General features: G+C 47.4%; 1 protein-coding gene across 1 annotated transcript; it reads right to left on the reverse strand.

The window, feature by feature from the left end:
* Positions 1–1,130: 1,130 nt before the first annotated feature.
* On the reverse strand, positions 1,131–20,531 carry Lamp1 (lysosomal associated membrane protein 1). Its single transcript, XM_020164493.2, has 9 exons — positions 20,322–20,531; positions 13,393–13,511; positions 11,094–11,310; positions 10,801–10,959; positions 4,702–4,889; positions 3,594–3,716; positions 2,728–2,794; positions 2,476–2,646; positions 1,131–2,056 (listed from the first exon to the last, which is right to left on the reverse strand). The coding sequence occupies exons 1-9, from the start codon at positions 20,368–20,370 to the stop codon at positions 1,917–1,919; spliced, it is 1,233 nt and encodes a 410-aa protein (XP_020020082.2). The 5' UTR covers positions 20,371–20,531; the 3' UTR covers positions 1,131–1,916.
* Positions 20,532–22,369: the final 1,838 nt, after the last annotated feature.

Raw genomic sequence — 22,369 nt, forward strand, 5'->3', positions numbered from 1 at the left:
TTGAGAGGCCTTTTCTCAAGGTTTATCAGCTGTCAGTGGTCTTAGAAGCCTAATGCTTGACTGACAGCTGGGTGGCGCCCAATCCCCCACTCCAGGCACTGTGTGGCACCCACCTCCAACTGAAGCTGCACCTGATGTTCCTGCTCCTCAGGATTGTCCTGGGGTCCCAACGTGACCCTTAGGTCCCTTAGGCTCCTTCTACGTAGGTGGGGGCTGGCTTCCTGCAGCACCATCTTTAGGGATAGGCCCCGTCACATGCTGGATCACAGGTCTCTTCCCAGGCTTAGCCCAGGTCCTCAGAACTGCTGCCCCTGCAGGTGCACTTGGCACCCCACGGGAATCTTTCCAAAGGCTGCTTTGCAACCATGCTGCAAGTCCTGGTCTACAGACCTGCACAAAACCAGTTGCTCAGTGCCAGTTGGGCGCATGGGACAGACTCACCTGTACTGTTCACACTGGGGAGGTGATGTCTGTGTGCCCACCCGGACCTACTGCTGCTGTGTCTTCAGGCTGCTGGCAATTCTAGAGATGCCACCCCTTGGCACCCAAGCCTGTACAATCCACCCAGTGCTGAAGGCCTCAGAGCAGTCCTCTCTCCATGGCAGACTGTTTTTTTGCAGTTCTCTGTATTGAACCCAGGGTCTTGCACATGCTAGGCAAGTGCTCTACCGCTGAAGCTATGTCCCCAGTCCTGACAGGTCTTTCTGACTGCAGGCAACTGTGATGAGTTTTAGGCATGAGGTTCTCAGGCTTTTTTACACAGCTTTGGGAGGGGTCAGACCTGCCCATTGACCTCTGGGAGGCCTGCGCTGTGATGAATGGGCAGGAGGGTGGTCAGCGCTGCGAGGAAACACTGAGTATCAGATTCTTGTCCCCACAGTCCACATTCAGTGTGTGTGGCATGGCAGAAACCACAATCGTGGCATACTGGCCCCAGTGAAGACCCACCCCAAGGGACACCCACTGTTCTCAAATTGCTGCCTAGAAGGCCGGCTACAGCAATGCACTCACTCCCTCCATGGACTGAACTCCCATGACCAGAGATCCCCAAGGACACACTGGACACACCATCAGCATTATCCCACCATGGGCTCTCAGGGGCTGACAAAAGCACAAGGTCCAGACAGACAAAGAAGGAGACTTTTTATTAGCACTGTTACAGGCAATGCGTTACATGTGAGCTGGTCCTCAGTGTCCAGCCCACCCCACCGCGGTAGCTACATCAGCAAAGTGAATCTATTATTGTACACAGTGCAGAAACAGGGTCACCCCGAATGCCGACAGAAGACTGGAAACCACTTTACAAAAAGTAAATAGAAATAACGCCCCTTCTATACTTAGAAAAGTGTGGCTCTTGGCTGGCAGAGCATGGAAAACAATGATGGTCACGCCCCAGATGGACGCTGGCCCCTGCAACGTGGGCCAGGCTCTCCTGACCTGACAGCATTCTGAGCATCCAGATGCTCACCTCAGAGCACTTCTGGGGTAGGATTTTCCTGCTGTACTGCCTTTAGTTTCTTAAGCATGACAGCCTAATGTACCCAGTGTGCAGACCAGAGATTCCCTTTGTAAGGCTTAAATCTGAGTAAAGAATGAAGAAACCAAACACCAAATCTTAAAACGCCGAATGAAAGTGGAGCCTGTGCCAATTCAGAAAAGCATTCTTGCCCTCCTTAGAGTTCTACTTTGGTAATATTAACATTTAACCAGTTAGCAAAATATTTAACCCAGTTAGCAAAATTAACACCGTCATTTCAATAGTTACTCCTTTGTGCATAGTAAATGTTGCAAGATGAACTTCACATTTTATAAAGCAGATTTGAAAACAGTTTGCAGAAAGTGTGCCTCCCCTCCTCAGCGATCTAAGAGCGGGGACATGAGCACAGACCCCGTGTGTCCGTGGAGCATCCGCCAGGCTAGATGGTCTGGTAGCCAGCGTGGCTCCTCTTCCTGCCGATGAGGTAGGCGATGAGCACGATGAGGACCAGCCCCGCCAGGGCGCCACCCACGGCAATGGGGATCAGCATGTTGTTCCCATCCAGCAGACACTCTTCCACTGCAAGACACATGACACCGTGCCGCTCACCACAGCACCTGCCCTCCCCAGGTTGTCCTACTCAGCCAGAGGAAAAGGATGAGGCAGATGGAAGACTACTTCCAGTTTACTGTCCCTGAGAGAAGCCATACAGAGACATGTGGCTGGGAGATCACAGGTGCGCTCTTCCCAGATTAGAATGGACAAGACTGGTCAGCTGTGCTGCACCCAGGTCAGGGCCCCACTGAAACACCTCTTCCACTGGAGAGCTTCCCACAGGTCCTAAACATTACTGCCTCAATGGGTGTGCTGTGCCCCAATGCAGGCCCTTCTGAACCTCATGGTGAAAGGAGGACAGGTCTTTGCAGAGGAAAGGGAGTATCCCTGCCAGCTGGCACCTGCCTTCACACCACTGTAGATGTGCTCTTGGCGCTACTCACCAGACCCAAACCTGTCTCCCTCCACCTTGAAAGCTTGCACCCACACGCTGAAGATGTTGAGGGAGAATGCTGGGGTGACATACAGGCGTTCCTCGGTGTTGCACTTGTATGAGTTCCCGACAGTGGCCTGCAGGGCTCTCAGTGAGCTGTTGGCAGCTCGAAATGTGTGTTCTGGAAGGCAGAGAAGAGTTTGAGCACCAAGAGTCACCACGGGCGGTGGAGGGGTTGTTCATGTGATTTGTGGGATCTCACCTCTAACATCAGGAAGAGTCATGTTCAACTGGATTCCTTGCAGGAAAAACCGGCTAGAACTTGCATTCTGAAAGAGCAGGAGACAATCCTTAACCACTTGGACTTTTGCCCTACACACAGCACAGGCAGCTGGTGGTCAACATGGCCCATGCTTCTAGCCTTAGGACAAGCAGTACAACTTCCTATCCATATGGGGCATGGTGTCTTCTGGGAGCACAAATTTTGACTAGTTCCGATTCCCCACTGAAACTGGGACGGCAGCAGCCATATTGAGTAAGCCCTTTCTGAATGTACAGTAAAGTTAAGATCTACTGCAAGAAACCCAAGTTACTCAGCTCATTTTCAGAGCATATAAAAATATCTACATGGGATGGTGGTGTAGTTCAGTGACAGAGCGCTTGTCTAGCATGTGTGAGCATCACACAAATAAATGTATTTACAGATGGTGTTTACAACTAACAGTCACTAACTGTGCACACGGTTCTTCCCAGAAGATGGCACAGGACATAAAGATTCTGGTACTGAGCAAGAAAGTGCAGTGTGTGACCCCAGGAAATGCAGAAGCCTGGGTACCACCTGGCTCCCTGTGCCGACAGGATTGGGGCTGCCCCTTGTCACTTTCTACTCTCTGCAGCCACCCCAACTGTTCAGCCTACATAGGCCCTTCCTCTAGACAAGGTGGGCAAAAAAAGAGCGAGCAGTTTCCTTGCTGAGGCAGAGCTGTGACGGTTCTACCCTGTTCACTCTAGCTCATGTCTGCCCAACCTATAGCCATGGATTCCTCAGGAAGCAAGAACAGTGGTCCCAAAGGTGGCAAGAAGCCCTCAGCGAATATGCCCAGCATGACAGAAGAGAAGGCGCCTCACCATTCCAAACTCGAAAAGCAGGAAAATGGCCTCATTCTGCAGCTCCAGGGTCACCAGACGGGGACCACAGCTTCCGGTGAAATTGGTGGTGTTTGGGTTGATGTTTAACACTCTGACCACAGACTAGAAAGGAAAGCAGGGCTGGTGAGAGAAGCTGCCCTGAGTTCAAACTACCCATCCCCCCTCACCAAAAAATAAAGTCAACTAGAAAGAAAAGCACAGCTGGGTGCTGGTGGCTCATGCTTATAATCCTAGCTACTTGGGAGGCTAAGATTGGGAGGATCTTGGTTTGAGGCCAGCCCAGGGAAACAGTTTGTGAAATCCCATTTCCAAAATAACCAGAGCAAAATGGACTGGAGGCGTGGCTCAAGCCATAGAGTGCCTGCTGTACAAGTGTGATACCCTGAGTTCAAACCCCAGTCCCACCAAAAAAGAAAAAAAAAAAAAGATAAGCACACCAATCAGTGTACTTATCAGTCCTTCGGGATCTGAACCCCACTCTCTGGGGAAAGGGAAACCGTAAGTGCATGGACATCCACGCTAAACAATTACCAGAAAACACTGACCCACACTGGGGCATTTCCAGGTTCCCTAATGCCATCCTGCTGCTTCCAACTTTTTCAGATGCTGCACCCCACATAGGGCATGCATGAACTCTGATCCTCCCCAGCCTCCCCCCAACCTCAAGGGGTCCTTCCACTTCAGCCTCCAGGTGCAAACAGCCATGCCTGGCCAGCTGCACACTCTAAAACTCACCCCCCACGCTTTCTCTCAGCCCCAGATGCTGGTACTATTAGGAGAGAGACACTATTTCAGAAAAAAAGTGTAAAAATGATAAAAGCTTAAGGAAATTTTATTGCTCCATCAGGGATGACCACACTTTTCCTGTAAGGCACCAAATGAGACCTGTGCAGATGGGACTGTCCACCATAGCCCCACATGCTGGGTCAGGAACACAGACCAAGCACTGGGAGGACACAGTGCTCTGGTGAGTCGTGCACATTGAGTGAAGACCCGTACTGGCTTCTGCTGAGTGACTGACTGCACGAAGTACTGACTTGCAGTGATAACGCCTCTTTGATGACCCCCTCCCCTACTGCCTTCCTACCGTGTTGTCCGTCTGAATGTACGTGATGTTGAGTTGCAGTCCCATGCTGGCCAGCAGGCAGGTCCCGTTGTCACCACTCACGTTGTACTTGGACACAGAAGGGTTTATGGGCCCAGCTGTTGGAGCAGGTCTGGGTGGCACAGGAGGCACTGTGGTTGGGGAAGGCATGTCCTGCTTGCAGCGTGTCTCTGCAGGCACAGTGGAGAAGGTGGTGGAAGGAAGTCCAGCTTGCTGTAGTCATCAGTGGCCTAAGTACAAACTCAGAACTGAAAATATCCACCCATCTCTCTCAATTCACTGTAGGCCCTCTCCCTTGTGCAGTGTGACTCTCTCCATCCTCAGAATGAGTTCCTGCCTTCTTAGAAGCACAGGACAGAGGCCAGGTCACTCGAACAGCTGGCTCCAGTTGGCATGGATGGGGGACCCAGAATATCCTCTGTCACCTGTGTCTACCTCCTCAACACCTGCATGTTATTGGCTCAGCCTAGGCAGCGGGACAGCCCCCTTCCAAAGAAGGGCTGGGCAGTGCCCCCTGTGCCTTCTTTTCGTAACAAATCTTGTACAGTGAGGCCAGGGGAAGGAAGCACTCTGAATTGTCATATGCCAACCACAGTGCTATCAAGATCACAAAGGAGGAAGAGGTCCTTGATACACTGGCTCCAGCCAGGTGGAGCAGTGTAAGAACACAGACACTGACCACATCCTAGGACTATCCCGTAGGGTACGCCAGAGCCTGGGGCAATATGGGGCAAGCAGCCTCCATGATGAACAGGCAGGCTAGCTGCTGCAGAATTGTAATGAGGGCACAAGCAAGCATCCTCCTGCAGGGAGAGGGCACTGTGTGTGTGCGCGTGTGCGTGCGTGCGTGTGTGTGTGGTGGTGAGGACACCAATAGCAGAACACAATCCAGAAGTGGGGGACAAGGGAGTCTCCAAAGAACAATGGGATGGAGTGTCACACAGAGAGGACATGTTCCTCAGAATTTGACCCACCAAGTGGTTCACAGCAATGCATGTTGAACACCAAGGCAAATAACCCAAAGCAGGAGAAGAGTGAAGAGTTTGCTTAGGAGCAAAGGAATGATGTTCAAACATCAAGGCTCTATCGCCTCAAATTAGGTTCTTTTGTCTCATTGCTGTAGATCAAAATCAAGAAGTTTGGAATACAATTTATACATCATATTCCATGCAATTCAATTCTTTCATATTTCTGCTAGGTTCAGTCACAGACCATGTCCACAGGGAACCTGCTGTGGAATGTCCTGAAATCACTTCTTTATTTTTGACTCAGAGCTAAGATGAAGTTTTCATTTCAGCTCTGTCCCAGCTGCCAACTCCTGCCTTCAAACTCCACCCAGATTAGAATTAGATTAGGGCTCACCTGCATGCCCTCTCCCCTTGTGCTCCCTCCTCACCATAAAACTTTCCAGACAGCATGGCCCAGAGTAACTGTAGAGTTCTGTAGAGTGATCTTAACCTTGGGTGGTTATGTGGCAGAGCAGACACCATGGGGCTGAGGCCAACTGGAGACACACTGACAATCAGTACTCACTCATCCTTAGACAGAGCTGCAGGTTGGTGTTAAGAGCTGTACAAAACACTGGACTCTATAATAATCCATGGGTTACAATGCTCTCCTTATTCTAAATTCTAAACCTCACACTCTGCCTACCAAAGACCTTCCTGCAGAGGGTTCATCATCCAAAGGAAATAGTCACAGATGAAACACACAAAGCATGCCATGGGGTGGTGCTGTCACAGAAGCTTCTGCAACTTGGGACCCAAGGGAAGCTACAGGTACACCCAGTCCTCTCCACCAAGGAAACAGGGAAAGGGGGGTGTGACTGGGCATCCTCCCAGACTCAGGCTTTTCAACAGCTCATGTGCTTCGAAGGTCTTAAACCATCTCCTGGCAGCAGCAGAAGTCATAAAACCTGTACATGGTAATCAAAAGAATTTCAAATGGCAAGAGCTGATACTCAACTCAGGCTAGATTAGGAATGAGACTCTTGTTCCTAAAGAATGAAAAAAATTACTGCCTCCAAATTGGATGGAAAATGAGATTTATGATAACCTATATTCAAAGTGGTTTTTATTTTAACTTTTCATGGTCACAGAAGAGTACACTGATTCATTCACCAAGAACCCAAGTATCAAGAACCGTGAAGCCAGACAACTGGCTGGAATGTAACCTTGAGACCTGGCTGCTGGAGTTCAGGAAGACTACCCGCAGTCCACCCAGAGAGAGTACTGCCACCTGGCTCTAAAGACACTTGGGAGAGAAGATGCCTATTTTCAACAAGGCAGATAGGAAGTCAGCTCAACCTTGACTCATGCTTTATTTCCTCTTAAGTGGTCTGACACTGTATCAGAAGGCAAGATGGACAAGGCTTCCTGGCTATAGTCACTGCCGTCTACTGACAAATGGGTCACAGAAGCCTCCCTCGCCTGTAACTCCTCTGATTAAAAACTCTAAGTCAGGTGGGACATGCCCTAATCCCAGCACTCAGGAGGCAGAGGCAGAAGGACCGAGAGTCCCAGGCCAGCCTGGGCTGCTAAGTGAGACCCTGTCTCACAAACAACAAAAAAGCACATGCATGTAAGAAACAAAAACTCTACTGGGCATGAGAGAAGGGAGCCAAGATAATCACTGATTTATATGAAACACATTCCTTCAACTACTGTTAGGACCAGGGATTTGAACTCAGGGCCTCATGTTTGTTAGGCAGGCATTCTACCACTTGAGCCACATCCCCAGCCCTTTTTGCTGGAGATATTTTTCAAATAGAGGCTCACATTTATGCTCAAGCTAGCCTGGACCACAATCCTATTTATACTTCCGGTGTAGCTGGTATAATAGGCACAGTGCCTAACTTTTATTGGTTCAGATGGGGTCTCCTAAACTTTTTGCCTAGGCCAGCCTCGAAGTGCAATCCTCCAGATCTCCGCCTCCTGAGTAGCTAGGATTAGCGGTATCAGCCACTGTATATAGCTAAAAATATTTTTCTTTTTGATGCTGGAGACCAAACCCAGGGCCTCACATATTTTGCATGCTAGCTAGCACTCCCTGTACCACTGAGCAACATCCCTGCCTGTGTTTTGTTGTGCTTAGTAGAGGCTGACTGGTAAGGAATTACTATAAAGGATGGAACTCCACAGACAGATGGTTTTCAAAAGACCCAGGGCTCCTTCCTTCTAGTAAAGAGGACAGCTCACTGTGACTTCATCTCGCCCCTTTTGCCCCTGATGGCCTACAACGGGAAGCTCTGGCTTCTACTGAATATACACAGGGAAGCTTTAGGATGAGTTCCAAATCCCCTGCCACCCACTAGACTTTACAAACAAGGTGTTCTCCTTTCCAAAGCACATGTTATCTGCAGATTGAACAAAACCAAACCAACCATCTTAGAAGACAGGTGAACAGTGAAACCAGGCTTCTGATGAACAACCTGATGGACAGAGAGGGACGGGGACCACAGCAGAGATCCAAATGATCACTAAGCAGAGTTTGGAAGCCCAATCTCCTCATGACGCTATGCCACTGGCTGCCTCCAGGGGGTAGTATCACAGTCAGCCACTCAACTTTGTTATGAACTTACAACCATTCTAAAAAACTTCCCTTAAAAGTAATTATTACCCTTAGAAACCAGTGAGCCTGTCTGTTGCATCTCCATTTTTTAGTCCAGAGAAAAGAGGCCATGATTTCAGGGCTCTCCTCAACTCATCAGTCAACCTTCATGCAACCCCTTATCTCCAGGCCCTGAGAGCTGAGAAGCAGGAGTGGGCCACACTGTGTCCAGTGCCCAGGACAGTGAAATCAAATAGTGAGCCATGTGGTAACTATATGTAGGCCCTGCAGCAACAAAACTGGATGAGGTCAACAGGCCAGATTCTGGTTCCCAGGTTCTGGCAGTGTTTGCTTCCTCTACTCTTCAGACTGGAGAGAATGGGGACAGCCCACACGCAGACTGTTGGGTTGCCTGAGCCCAGTGAACACCCATGCTCCAGACAAACAGCTGTCACTGTACAGCTGAGGCCACCTCAAACACATGTGGCCCATGCCTGTCCTCCCCACCAAGCAGACACAGCTCCAGGCTGGACTGAAAAGAGGTGGCAGGGAAGCAGTGAGAGGCTCAGGTTGACTCTGGGTAAGGGACCATTGCCACAACTTCCAGGGGCTAGTGCTGAAAATCAGATGCAGTACAGTTTGTAAAAGGACATGGCACGTTAGCTTCCTTCAGAGGCTCCCAGTGAAGTCCCTATTTCTCCCGATTATGCCTAGTTTTTGGGCTAGGGCTTCTTTTAGCCTTGGCTCTGTTACTCTCTCAGCCACTGGCTGAGAGCTCAGCAAACTTTCTGTAAAGCCACAGACGGTAAATATTTCAGCCTTCAGGCTGTGGTTCTCACAAGGGTTCTGCCATTGTTACTAAAAAAGCTGATTAACTGGAAAATACTTAAACTGATTTTTTTTTAAACTTATTGGGATTCAAACTCAGGTCTTCATGCTTGATATGTAAGCACTACCACTTGAGCCATGCCTCCAGCCCTCAGACACTAAATTTTATAGTCATTTTCATGTGCCATCAAATATTCTTTTTTTTTTTGAAGTTTTAGTAAAGATTTACTTTAGTCTAGCAGGATTAGCAGGATAAAGTAGGAAGAAGTATATGTGTATGGTGGTGGTGGAGGGGGAATCTCCTGTTCCTACTCAGGAAATGGGAGCAAAGACTCAATTTTTTTTTTTTTTTTTACCTTGGGTGTGCAGGACAGGGCCAGTGCTATAGTGTGCCCGGCACACCGTGAGCGGGATGATGACTAACTCCAAACAGCAGTACAATTAGCCATTATGTTAGCCCCCTCCCAAGTCACCTCAGAGCCTCCACATGCTCTTGAGGAGCAGGCAGGTCTGAGACTATGGTAAGCTGCAGCATCTTTAAACACTCCTGTGTGCCAGTAAGCTCACCCTCATGCAAATCACACACCCTCAACCTTCTAAACAATGACCATGATTTCTGACCTAACTGGTAGAATTTGGGCAGAATTTTCTTAATAGTAAAAACGACTTGAGGCAAAAAGGTAGTGGTGGGGGAACAAATGAAAGAGAAGAGTAAAATTTCTTTGCTACTCTTTGCCCTAAAAGGAGATCAATACTTTGTATAAATTTCCTCCTTAATTCCAACAACCTTCAAAGACAGGCTGCTACTATTTCACAAGTACCTTGTGGACACTAGTGAGTGAGGAGGGCTGGGCTCCTGCCAGAAGGTCAGGGGTCAGAGGTCACAAAGGCAATGCTGTTCCTTCTGCCCCTGCTGTGGGCTGCCTGGTTTGAAGGGAGAGACCTGGGAGCCTGATCCCATCGGCCCTGTCAGAAGGGGACAACATAGGTAAGGTTTTATCTGCTTTGCCTTTCTGCCCCCTTTCCCTAACAAGTAAAAATTGTGGGACTGGGACTCGGCTCAACAATGTAGCACTTGCCTAGCATGCATGAGGTTCTGGATTTCATCCCCAGCACTACAGGGAGGGAAAAAAGTGTGTATTTACCATGTACTAGAAACATGCACATGTTGCAGAATGGCTAACAAGCAAATTAACAGAGGAATCACTTCGAATACCTCATATCTTTTGTGGTGAGAACACTTACAAGTTATCCTCTCAGCAATGTTCAACAATCACTGTAGTCACCATGCTGCTGAACAAGCCTCTAGAACTCTCTTTCCTATCCAGCTGAATCGTCCTGTTTTTTGCCATTCCTCAACACCCCCACCTCAGTCCTGGCACCCCCCTACCCTACGATCAATTTCCAGATCAACTCTTTCAGATTCCATGTGCGAGACCATGCAGCACTGCCCTTCTGTGCCTGGCTTATTTCATGCCAATGTTTACCCTTTTAATCAAGATGTCTCTTGTGTAGCTCAGTGGTACAGTGCTCGTCTAGTATACAGAAGGCCCTGGGTTAACTCCAACTCTGGGGTGGGGGGAGTGCCCATATCATCTGCAGAGGTCACCTACTATAAAGGGAAAAGGTCTAATAGACGGTTCTAGTGGGAACACTTCTGCACACAGAGCCATCACCTGGCCATGGGTCAGGCCAGCACCTCACCTCCCTCGCTGAAGTTGTTGTTTGACAGGTAGGCCTGGATGGTGGCATCACGGAGTGTGATGGTCACGTTGCTCATGTGGACCTGGGTGGCGCTGACACATCGGTATTTTTTGTCTATGTCTGCCCTGATGTCAGTTATGAACTCCACGGTCTTGCTTCCTGTATCCAAAAACAAACAAATAAAGTATTTTCAAAAATACAAGAAAACAAAAAACATAACTGAACTACTTGTGTACTTAGCAGTTTAAGACAATCTTCCAATACTCTTCACAGTGGTCAACTCTGGTTCTTACCATTGGAGCTTGCATTGGGGAAAAGGTGCGTGTCTGACAAGTTATAAACAAAATGCATGAGCTGCACACGGTAGCGTGTTGCATTCCTTGTGAAATTGAGGGTCAGCAAAAATCCGCTTCTAAAAGCAATGGCGAGGCTGGGGTTGGAAGCATTTTCTCCACCACAAGAGCTGCTATTCAGTACTTCTGCAGAGGATGGCAGGTCAAAGGTTGCATTCTAGAACAAACACATTGCAACAGAAACTCTTAAGAATGTAGGTTATTAACCAAAGAAAGACATCTCTGTAAGTCTGAGACAACTAGGGGTTAACTCAGTTCCATCTCAGAGCAACCTCAACATATTCATCTAAAACATATTTCACTTGATACAGTATTTGTTATAAGTTTGTGAGGCACAGTGCAATTCAATACATGTATACAACGTGTAATGATCAAATCGGGGCAATCAGCATTTCTGTCTCCTCAAACATTTATTTTTTTTATTGGTTGGGAACCTCTGAATGCTATTATTTTGAAATACATAGTAAATTATGTTGGCTGTAGTTACTCTATATTTTTATAGAGTATTCATTTTTAATATAAGTAACAAAACCCACAAAAGGGTCGGTATTATTACATGTCAGTAATAGACTGAAAAGTAAACTGAGTCTAGGAGAAAGGTGATTCAATTTTCAGGTAAAAATTAAACTTCTATTAAAATAATTTTAATTTATAACAAAATCAAAAGTTACCTTGGAACTAGTGACTTGAAATTTGATCTATAAGGGCATGAGGACCAGCTATATATTTGTTACATTTGAAAAAGCTAACACTACTCTTTTGCTATAAAAATGTTTATTTAAAGAATATCTCCAAGCCAGTCAGGGCAAACAGTTCACAAGACCCTATCTCAAAAAAACCCTTCATAAAAAAAGGGCTGGTGGAGTGGCTCAACATGTTAAGTCCTGAGTTCAAGACCCAGTACTGCCAAAAAAAAAAAAGAAAAAAAAAAAAAGAATGTCTCTAGGCTGGCACAGGGACACATGCCTGGATCAAGAGCTCTAAGCCAGCTTGGGCTATATACCAAGATTTGTCTCAAAACAACAACAAAATAAACAAAAGAGAAAGTCTCTTTAAACAAAGAAGGTGTTTACTGCGGAACTGTTGCAATTTACTGTTGTAATAAACCAAAGCAAACAACTGGAAAAACACTAATAGCCACTAATGAACCGAGCTGTTAAGTAGCTGTGGTGAGACCTTACACTAATGTCCTAATAAACACAAAACTGTGAAAGGTGAGAAAGGAATGAGCTGTGAAAATATAAAGCACGTGATTGCTTACGGATGATCCTATTTGTACCACATAATTAATATCTAACAACTAATTGTTTTAAAAAAATCCAGCCCCTGAAACAAAACACAAAAAGAGAGGATTAAAGGTGACAACTGGTGGCTTATGCCTATAATCCTAGCTACTTGGGAGGCTGAGATGGGCAGATTATTTGTGAGACTACATCTCCAAAAAGCAGAGTAGAAATTAAATAAAAAGTGTGTGGACAAGCATTTATAATTTGAGATGTTTTTTTAGAAAACAGCACCTTTCCAGTTTTCTTCTTTGACAGAATTGTTTACATGGAGACTATGCAAATGAACTAAAACCAGGGAAGCAGCAGCACAGGGTCCAGAATGCTCTCCATAATGGCGATCTTTCTGCAGGTCCCCCACCCCCGGCCCTCTAGCAAAGGGCTGAGTGCTGCTGAAATGGGGGTGTGTGAGGAGAAATGGCAATTCCAACTAAGAACTGAGAATAAAATGTGGTTGAGTGATGTGCTTAAGAGTAAATTTACACAATGAGGATGTGAAATGTCCACTAACAGGCAATCAAGGAGGAAGCATGACAAGCACATGCTACCCATCTGCTGGAAATCTGGAGGTACAAAAAGCCTCGCTTATCCACAGGAACAAAGTTGTGTTAACAGAACCTCCAAGAACACTGTAACCATAGCACTACAGTGCTTATGGTCCTCTACATGCAAGAGATCAGAGCCACTGTTGGGGAGTGCTGAACAAATTGTGATGAGGAACACAGACAAATGCTGCGCTGGGATTGTGAAAGAACTATGAGGAAAGCTGGGAAATATTCATGCTAAAACAGTGGAAGCCAAAACAAGTGGCTTGTGTGTGGTGACTGTGTCTAGGATACAGATGAAGGCGTGAGTCCTGGTGATCCTAGAAGGAATTACACACAAAGAACAGTCACGTTAAAGCACAGCAACTTTTCAAAGGACAATCACACACAGGTGAAGCAGGTGTTTCCTACCTGAAAGCCATGGCCGGTCTCATAGCTTGTCCAGAAGGCAGCAGAGAAGTTGGCCATTATACAAGCTGTCCCATTACCATTTTTCACCACAAACACTGTGGAGGCACCATGCACAAGGCCTGCCAATTTCAGTAAACAGTCAGTCAGTCAGTCATATAACTTTTTTTTTTTTTTTGGCAAAACTGAGGTTTAAACTCAAGGCCTCATGATTGTTAGGCAGGTGCTCTTACTGCATAAGCCACTCTGCCAGCCCTCATATACATTTTTAAAGTACAAATGGGTGTTTGTTTTCTGCAACTGGAGCAGTAATGGATTTTATTGGAAACTCCGCTGAGGTAGACAGGCCCACTGCCAGTGGCTCATACCTGTAATCCTAGCTTCTTGAGAGGCTGAGACTGGGAGGATGCAGGTTCAACACCAGTCTGGCCAAATGGTTCACAAGACCCCACTTCCAAAATAACCAGAAAAAAGTGGATTGGAGATGTGGCTCAAACAATAGAATGCCTGCTTTGCAAGTGCAAAACCCTGAGTTCAAGGCCCAGTCCCATACCCCCAACCCACCCCAAAAAGGCTAGACAGGCCAAGTACAGATGATGCTCCACTTGGTGTTCTGTCCCTCCTGGGCACTATCCTGAAATTGTTATCTCAACACCCACCCACTGGTTCCCAACCTGGTCTACAGCCATGTAGGGTTCTATTTCAGAACACTTATTGGGAGGTTACACAACAATTTCTGGGTCGACCCTAGGCCTACCTGTTCCATGTTCCTCAGAGGATCTGTAAAACGCAGTAGGACAGCAGGGTGATGGTGGCTTTCAACTGTAACCCTAGCTACTTGGGAGGCTGAGATGGGGAGGATCACAGTTTGAGATCAGTCCTGTGAGACCCCATCTCCAAAATAACCAAAGCAAAATAGACTGGAGGTGTGGCTCAAGCAGCAGAGCACCTGCTTTGCAAGAGTAAAACCATGACTTCAAACCTGTCTCACATTAAAAAAAAAAATGCAGTGGGCCTTTAAAAGCACAACTCAATCCAAATACCAACCTTCTGCAAAATCCTGGGGAGAGGATGCAGGATCTTTCACTGTGGTCCTTAACTCGTATTTCAAGTTTGATTTTTTTTATTTTTCATGGACCACTGGTGTGGCAAGAAAATCCATGGACTCAAAAGATCTGAGCTCTGCCAATTTCAGTATGCTGCTCAAGTCATTCAATTTAATTTGCACGAGGCTCAGCGCTCTCAGGCACACCCTCAATTCATCCAAAAGGGGCTGACCTCCCCACAAGTCTTTCTGGCTACAAAGTGGTCACTGCTGAATACTTCTTCTCTGTCTTCCTTATAAAATATCCCATCACCCTGACTGAGATCCCTAGCAGCAAATGTAATCTAATCACAGGTTGAAAAGCAGTATTTTGACAAACCCTAAGTTTTATAATACAGATTGGCAAAAATAGCTATCTTTGCTAGTTTTAAAGGCAAATAGCTGCTAGCCACTATTTGTGAACTGTCCAGAGTGACATGGTGTCACCTCACATGCCTCTGCTGCTACAAGCCTGTGCATGCCCTTCCAATGACATTTACACACCCGGGGTCTGAAGAGTCAGTTTAAAGATGTACTCCCACTCAAAGAGCACTTACATTCATGTGGCCTGATCCCAAACAGCATCCCAAGAGACTTTTCATTTAACTTTTACTCAACTTTTCATTTAAAATACTACTCTCAGCCACGTACCAGTGCACATGCCTACAATCCTAGCTACTCAAGAGGTAGGTAGAGATCAAGAAGATCAAGGTTCAAAGCAGCCCCAAGCAAATAGATCTTGAAACTCTATCTTGAAAAAAACACATCACAAAAAAAGGGCTGGCAGAGTAGTTCAAGTGGTAAGAGCACCTGCCTAGCAAGTGTGAGGCCCTGAGTCTTGAGTTCAAACCTCAGGGCCGCCAAACAAACAAGACACTCAAGTAGCTCCAGAGCCTTTAATCCCAGCACTTGGGATGGACCACACAGTCAGCAGGATTGCAGCTTTAATGCCAGCCTGGGCTACACAGGAAAATCCAGTCTCAAAAAAATAAAATAAAGCAAAATCCTTTTCTCTGTGAAGGTTAAATGGACTCCAATGAACCTAATTTATTATATCCTTGGAACTTTCACAAATGAAAAATTTTTAGAGCAACCAGTATTTGAGTCTAGAGTTAAAGACTGTAACCAGAAATTCCAGACACCTTCCTTTCCTTTAGAGAGGCCTATGCTCTTAAGAGCTGCTATATGAGAATGAAACAAACTGCGGAATGCTTCTGGAAGTCTGTGCAATTTATTATGTTTTGCTTTGCTTTTTAATCCACCCCTGCAATACTCAGGCAACATTATACTAAAGGCATTTCCAATGAATGAAAATCACACTTAGAAAAACAGAGAAGATTCCACAATTTCTTTTCAACACAATGAGGCTGGGGTCCAGTGGCTCAGCACCCTGTAATCCTAGCTACTTAGGAGGCTGAGATCCAGAGGATTAAGGTTTTAGGCCACCCTGTGCAAATAGTTCTTGAGACGCCCCCATCTCCAAAATAACCAAAGCCAAATAGACTTCAATTATGGCTCAAGTGGTAGCATGCCTGCTTTGTAAGCACAAAGCACTGAGTTCAAACCCTTGTTCCACCAAGAAAAAAGAAACAGAAAAATCATTCTGAGGCTGTCTGTGAGAGATGTAGGAGTGCAGTGTTGCTGCAGAGGAGATACAGCAGGGCCAGAGGCAGGCAGACGCACAAGTGAGCAGGTGCAAGTACAGCTGAAGCCTAAGCAGACAGAAGGCTAAGCCCTGTGAGGCTGTGATCACTGCCTGCCCCGCCTTGCTTGGCCTGAGATGTTCTTAGCAGGAGGGTCCCAGAAGTCACAAGCTCCAATGCTGAAGATGCCCCAAGGGAGCACACCCAGGCCAGCAACTTGCACCAGAGTTTTTCCTAAATCATTAAAAAAAATTCTCTTTAACGACCCAAAGGATTTTCATAGGAAACACTTTACCCTAAATAACCTGTCAACTTACATCTTCATTTAGTGAACATGCTAAGGGCCTGAGCTTTCGAAGGAAAATCAAGTGTTACTAAAACAATTTAAAATAAATGCCTGCACCACTAGATGCTCATATCAATTCTGCAGAGGCCCAGAAATTCTAGATTATTAAAACAAGAAACTTTGCCCACTAGAAGACAATTTTGCCCAAAAGAAAAATGTCCACAAGAACGTCAAAACAGGATTGTAGTGGGCAACATGGCTCACGCCAGTAATCCCAGCTACTGGCAGAGATCAGGATTGCGGTTTGAAGCTAGCCCCAAGCAAATAGTCTGTTATCTTGAAAAATCCATCACAAAAAAAAGGGGGGTGTCAAAGTGGTTCAAGTGTAAGAGAGCTTGCCTAGCAAGCATGAGGCCCTGAGTTCAAACCCCAGTGCCGGTAAAAAGAAAAAAAAAAAAAAAAAAAAAAAAAAAAACCCAAAACAAAAACAAAGAATATAAGGGGGCCAGTGGCTCAGGCCTGTAATCCTAGCTACTCAGGAGGCAGAGATCAGGAGGATCGTGGTTGGAAGCCAGCTTGGGCAAAGAGCTCAAGAGACCCTATCTCTAAAACACCCATCACAAAAAAAGGGCTGGCAGAGTGGCTCAAGGTGAAAACCTGGAGTTTAAGCCCTAATACCGAAATAAATAAATAAATAAAAAGAAAACATAGGATTGTAAAAAAAAGAAAAATGTGTGCAAATGGGCAGAAATCTTTTAATCATTTCCTAACAGTGGCATTGATTTGAAAAAATAAACAAGACCCTCCTGAAATTAGTTAGGATGTCTGCAATAATCTGACAGGTATCAGGAGCAGCTGCCAGGGCCCCACCTGCCTGCCAATGGACTGACTGCTAGCTCTGGCAGTTCTTCCTAGGAGCCAATGTGCTCACTTCTTCAGGGCTCACAAAGAGGAACTCTGGCTAATTCTTTCAAAATACTCTTACTTGTAGGAATTCCCTTCTCTAAAAGGACTGCATGCTTCTGAGTCAGAGACCTCAGTTTCCAGGGGCTTTTTCACCACTTACTAGCCTGTGACCATGGCCCAATAGCCACCCGAGACCCCCAGTTTATGTACCTGAGAACAGCAAGGAAGGGTGCAGACACCTCAGGCATAGCTGAGCATGTGATGCAGGGTATCAACTAGTTACCTGTTATTACTTAAGTACTCAACTCCTATAGGAGTCAGGTTCACTATTTAATCCTCAGTCCCTTACAAAATTTCAAAAAGGCAGATAATTTAGAAAGCACTCTTTTTTGAGGTGGAGGTGTCTCTCCTTTCACTGGCCAGGCTGGCCTGGAACTCTTGGACTGAGCATGTGCCACCCCAGGCTGCTTAACAAGGACTTGTAATACATTTACTTTGTGACAAGCACTGCTCAAAGCACTGTACAATTAATTTGATTACCATGACAACCCTAATAGGTAGATTATGGATTCTCTTCTGCAGAGATGGAGACTGGCACAGAGGTGCTGACCAACTTGCTCAAAGTCACAAAGCAAGTGAGAAGTACAAGTTTTTGCTTCAGTGTGTGGCCTCAGCACTGGTAAGGGAACATGCTTTAGAGTACAAAACACTTGCTTTTAAAATGAAGGAGTGTTATCCAAAAGGATCAACACATTTCTTTAAAAAATTAATTTTCACCACATGCTGGTGGCTCATGCCTGAAATCCTAGCTACTCAGGAGGCATCATGGTTCGCATCCAGCCGGGGCCAACAGTTCCTTCAGACCCTATCACGAAAAAAAATTCACAAAAAAAAGGGATTGGTGGAGTGGCTCAAGATGTAGGCCCTGAGTTCAAGCCCCAGTATCACAAAATAATAATTTTCAAAAGAAATATCCTAGCTTCATTTTTCTTAAAAAGCAATCCATAATCACCTTCTAATGAGAAAAAAAAAAATCAAAAACCAAAGTTCCATTCTAGACATTGAACCACAACCTCTAGCAGCAGTGCACAAGTATATGTATTTCTAAAATGTTGATCTTGCCTATGTTTGTTAAGAATCCATGCTGTGATGGGTGCCAGTGGCTCTTGCCTGTAATCCTAGCTGTTCAGGAGGCAGAGATCAGGCAGATCGAGGTTTGAAGCCAGGCGGGACAAATAATTCATGGGACCCCCATCTTGAAAATACCCAATACAAAACAGGGATGGAGCAGTGGCTCAAGTAGTAGAGCACCTGCCTAGCAAGCGTGAGGCTCTGAGTTCAAAATCCACTACCACCTACCCACCTCCAGCCCCCTAAAAAAACAGAACCACTGGTGTAAAACTGGGCGTTTGCTCACATAGGTACCAAGCACTTACTATTTGCCAGTCACAGGTTGGGCTCTAAGGTGAAGTAGGAGACAGCGGCACTAAAACACAGTATAGGTGACCTGGCGCTACAATCAAACCGAGCAGTTCAAGTCCTGTCTGCAGTGGGTCCAACTAACATAAATTTAAAATTACAGGACCACAAAACATTTTGACATCACAGCTAGTGAAGATTTACCAGTCTTTTCCCCTGAATAACTGATAAACTCCCACAAACACTAATTAGCACAAAACTTTTCGAACTTCCCGAGTGACAAGTCTTCGTCCGAAAGGGGAAGGAAGCCATCCAGTTGACATCAATATTGGAGACTCATTACGAAATGTGTCATCTCATGTAATAATTTCAGTCCATGACCGTTCTTTCTATGTAGTATTCAAACAAAACGGAGGCTTTAAACAATTCCTCATTATTCATGTGGAGTCAATAAAGTCAGTTTTTTAAAAAAAGGAATCTTTTTGGTGCATTAGTACATTTAAAAAATATATTTAAGACAGACCTAAATCAAGTTGTAAAAATACTTTTAAGAGTCGGATTGAACATAAAACTTATTACAGCACTCTAAATTACCACAGTATCTTAAATTATGGATTTTTTTCTCCATTTAAAAAGTGAGCCTGAGAAACATGAACCAAATATGAACATGCTAAGGTTTGTGAGATTGCTCTCATTTTTTAAAATTTTGCAGTGCTGTGGACAGAACCCAGGGCCTTGAGCAAGCTAGGGACAATCTATATCCCAGTCCTCGTAAGTTCTTCTAGTGAAGAATGACAGTCAACATGACATGACAAAACTTGCTTCCGCAACTCCTAATTTCTAAACTACACCGCATGGCGCGTTATGGGGCCCTGGGCAAGGAAGGCATGGGGTCGGTGACCACTAGAGGAAGCGCACCTCTCCTAATTCAAACAATCCATTGTACACAACGAGCAAGAATAAAAACGAGGAACTAAAACTCGTAAAACCACAACAAGGCCTCGAGTTCAAACCCCAGTACCTGGGCTGGTGGAGTGGCTCAAGTAGCAGAGCGCCTGTGCGCAAGGCCTGGAGTTCAAACTCCAGTACCAAAAAACAAAACCCCAAACGCGTGGACGGCACTTCGGGTGTCTCGAGGAGGCACGGGCAGGCCGTGGCGCCCCTACTGAGCCCGGTCCCACCAGCGTCTAAGGGGCTCGGGGCCGCACACGCCCGTGCGGACTGTGACGGTTCTCGTCCCCGTCCTCCGCGGCCCTGGGCCGGGCTGGGCTGAGTGGACAGCCGCACGGCGAGCCCGACAGCCGGCCTCGAACAGACACCTCGAGGCGCCGAAGACCCGCACGTAAACGCGTGCCCGCGCACGGGTCCAGCGCCAGGCCTCCGGGAGCCCGCGCGCGAGGCCGTGTCCGCCGGCGACCTCGGCCCGGCCCGGCCCGGCCGCTGCCGCCCGAGCCCGAGCCCGAGCCCGAGCCCGAGCCCGAGCCCGAGCCCGAGCCGGCCGCCGGGGCCACGCCAGCCTCCAGGAGTGGTTCCGAGTGGGAGGCCGGCCTGGACCCCCGCCTTGACCCGGCCCCCACGTCCCCCCAACCCTCACCAAGCAGCAGCAGGAGAAGCGGCCGTCGGGCACCGCCGGGGGCCACCATGGCGCGAGGCGCGGCCGTAGCCGGAGCGGGCGGCTGACAGCGGTTGCGCGGGGCCGCAGCGGGCGCGGGGCGGCGGCGGCAGAGGCGGGAGGGCGGTGTCCACCGATTCGACAGGCCCTGCCGCTGAGGCGCCGGCACCGAGGACGCCCTGTGGCCGGCAGTGCCTGTCACGTGAACCGCACCGCGCCCCGTCCGTCACGTGATTCTCAGGTCTCGCGAGAGCGGGCGCCGTCCAGCGGCGCTGCGCCCTGCCCCCCGCGCGCTTGGGCACGTGATGCCGGCGGGCACGTGACCGTGTGCGTCATGTGATCACCGCCAGGCACGTGACTCCAGGACCACGTGTGCTGCGGGCTCCGCAGACGCCCTTGCGGGCATTGCGGCCTGAAATGGAAACTGGAGTGTGGTTTTGGGAAAGGGAAGAGGAACAGCTGTGGCCAGGGAAAGTGAGTGCCGGAAAGGGGAAGGCGCAAGGGGATGAAAGTGCGGACCTCCAGGTCAAGGAGGCATGGCCCAGCTCCAGACTGGTTGGTGTCTACGGCCCCGCTGGCCGGTCCGGACAGAGTTGTGGGCGGTTGCATAGGTGATTCGGCCTTGCTGTCAGCGGTGGGCGACAAAACTCGTCCTTGTTGAGCAGAAAGTTAGCTCTTCAGACTCTTGACAATCTGGTAAATGCAGCTTTTCGCTGATCTGATGGCGGAGAGCAGAGATGGACCAGCGTCCATGGGCACGTTCCTGATGAGAGGAGACAACTACTGTTTTCCTACCTGAGATGGCCCAGGATTTCCCCAAACAACTCAATACTGGAACATCTTCTTAGTGAGCTTAATACTCAAAACCCCCGAGTTATCAGTTCTTTCTGGGGAAGAATTGTGGACCCAAGAGCAAAACCTAGAGCCGACTGTGCATGAAAAATAGCTCACAGATGAGCTTCTCTCCTGGGCAAAGGGTGAAGGTCCTCTTTGAGTAAAAGGAGGATTTTTGTTAATAAGTGGGGGATTATTCATGACTTTCTGGGGAGGAGTTGCGTCCATCCCTGCGATCCAGGACTGCTTTTCTTTAATCCTTATCTGCCTTGATTTCAGTTTAGGTGAGAACATGACCAGGCCAGGATGATGCTGGCAGGTGGGGGAACTTTATTAGGGTTAGGGTCACAGTATATGACATTAAGATGGGGTAAATAGCAAGGCCACATGGGCTCCTTTATAACTGAAACCTGTTTTTCCGGTTCCATCCTGCGCCTGCTTCCAAGGCAGCATCTAAAACCGAGATGCTTGCCTGTCTAGGTAGGAAAGAAATGGAAACAACACTGTTAGCAAAAGGGATTGCCTCAGGGATGGTTTGTCTGGTGACACTAGGTCCTCTGATTCTCAAGTAGGCCTTAAAATGAAGGCGAGGTGTTTGAACAAGCATACTTAACGTTGCAAAATAAAATGTTTAAATTTAATGCTGTACAGAATCTTGGTTGAAGGACGGTCAGAAATTGCAGGGCTTTCTGGTTGTGTTTAGTGATTCTCCTACAGTGTGGATCAGAAAAGGTCAGAATGCTCACCCAGTCCAGTCCATACATTCCCCCAAAGAAATCCAATTTTCCCTGTTTCTGGGGCCTGAAATCCCCCCTCAGCCCATCGCCTGCTGCAAGCAGGACAGAAGTCTCAACCTAGTTTGCCACCAGAGGTTGTACTTTGTCAGCCGAGCTCTGCCTCTACCTTTGTGCTGGTTCAGTTGTTACAGAGATGGATGTCTGGTGGCTTTCCTTGCTAATCCTGCTCTGCTCCGCCAGATCCCACCCCCTCAGCAACACACCTTGAGCCACTTCAGCTCAGGTTTGCGGATTACACCCAGCCTACTAAGTAGCCCTCCACTCTTCTGACTCTTTGTGGATTTTTCAGTCCCTCCTTGCTATTATTTCTCTCTGCCCATCCCTCTGTGTTCTCTCCAGCTTCTAAGAAGTAATGGGCTGGCAAGTTATGGAAACAGCCAAGATGCCCCACCACTGACG

This window comes from Castor canadensis, chromosome 10, assembly GCF_047511655.1.
Source record: "Castor canadensis chromosome 10, mCasCan1.hap1v2, whole genome shotgun sequence".
In the NCBI taxonomy this organism is placed as follows: Eukaryota; Metazoa; Chordata; class Mammalia; order Rodentia; family Castoridae; genus Castor; species Castor canadensis.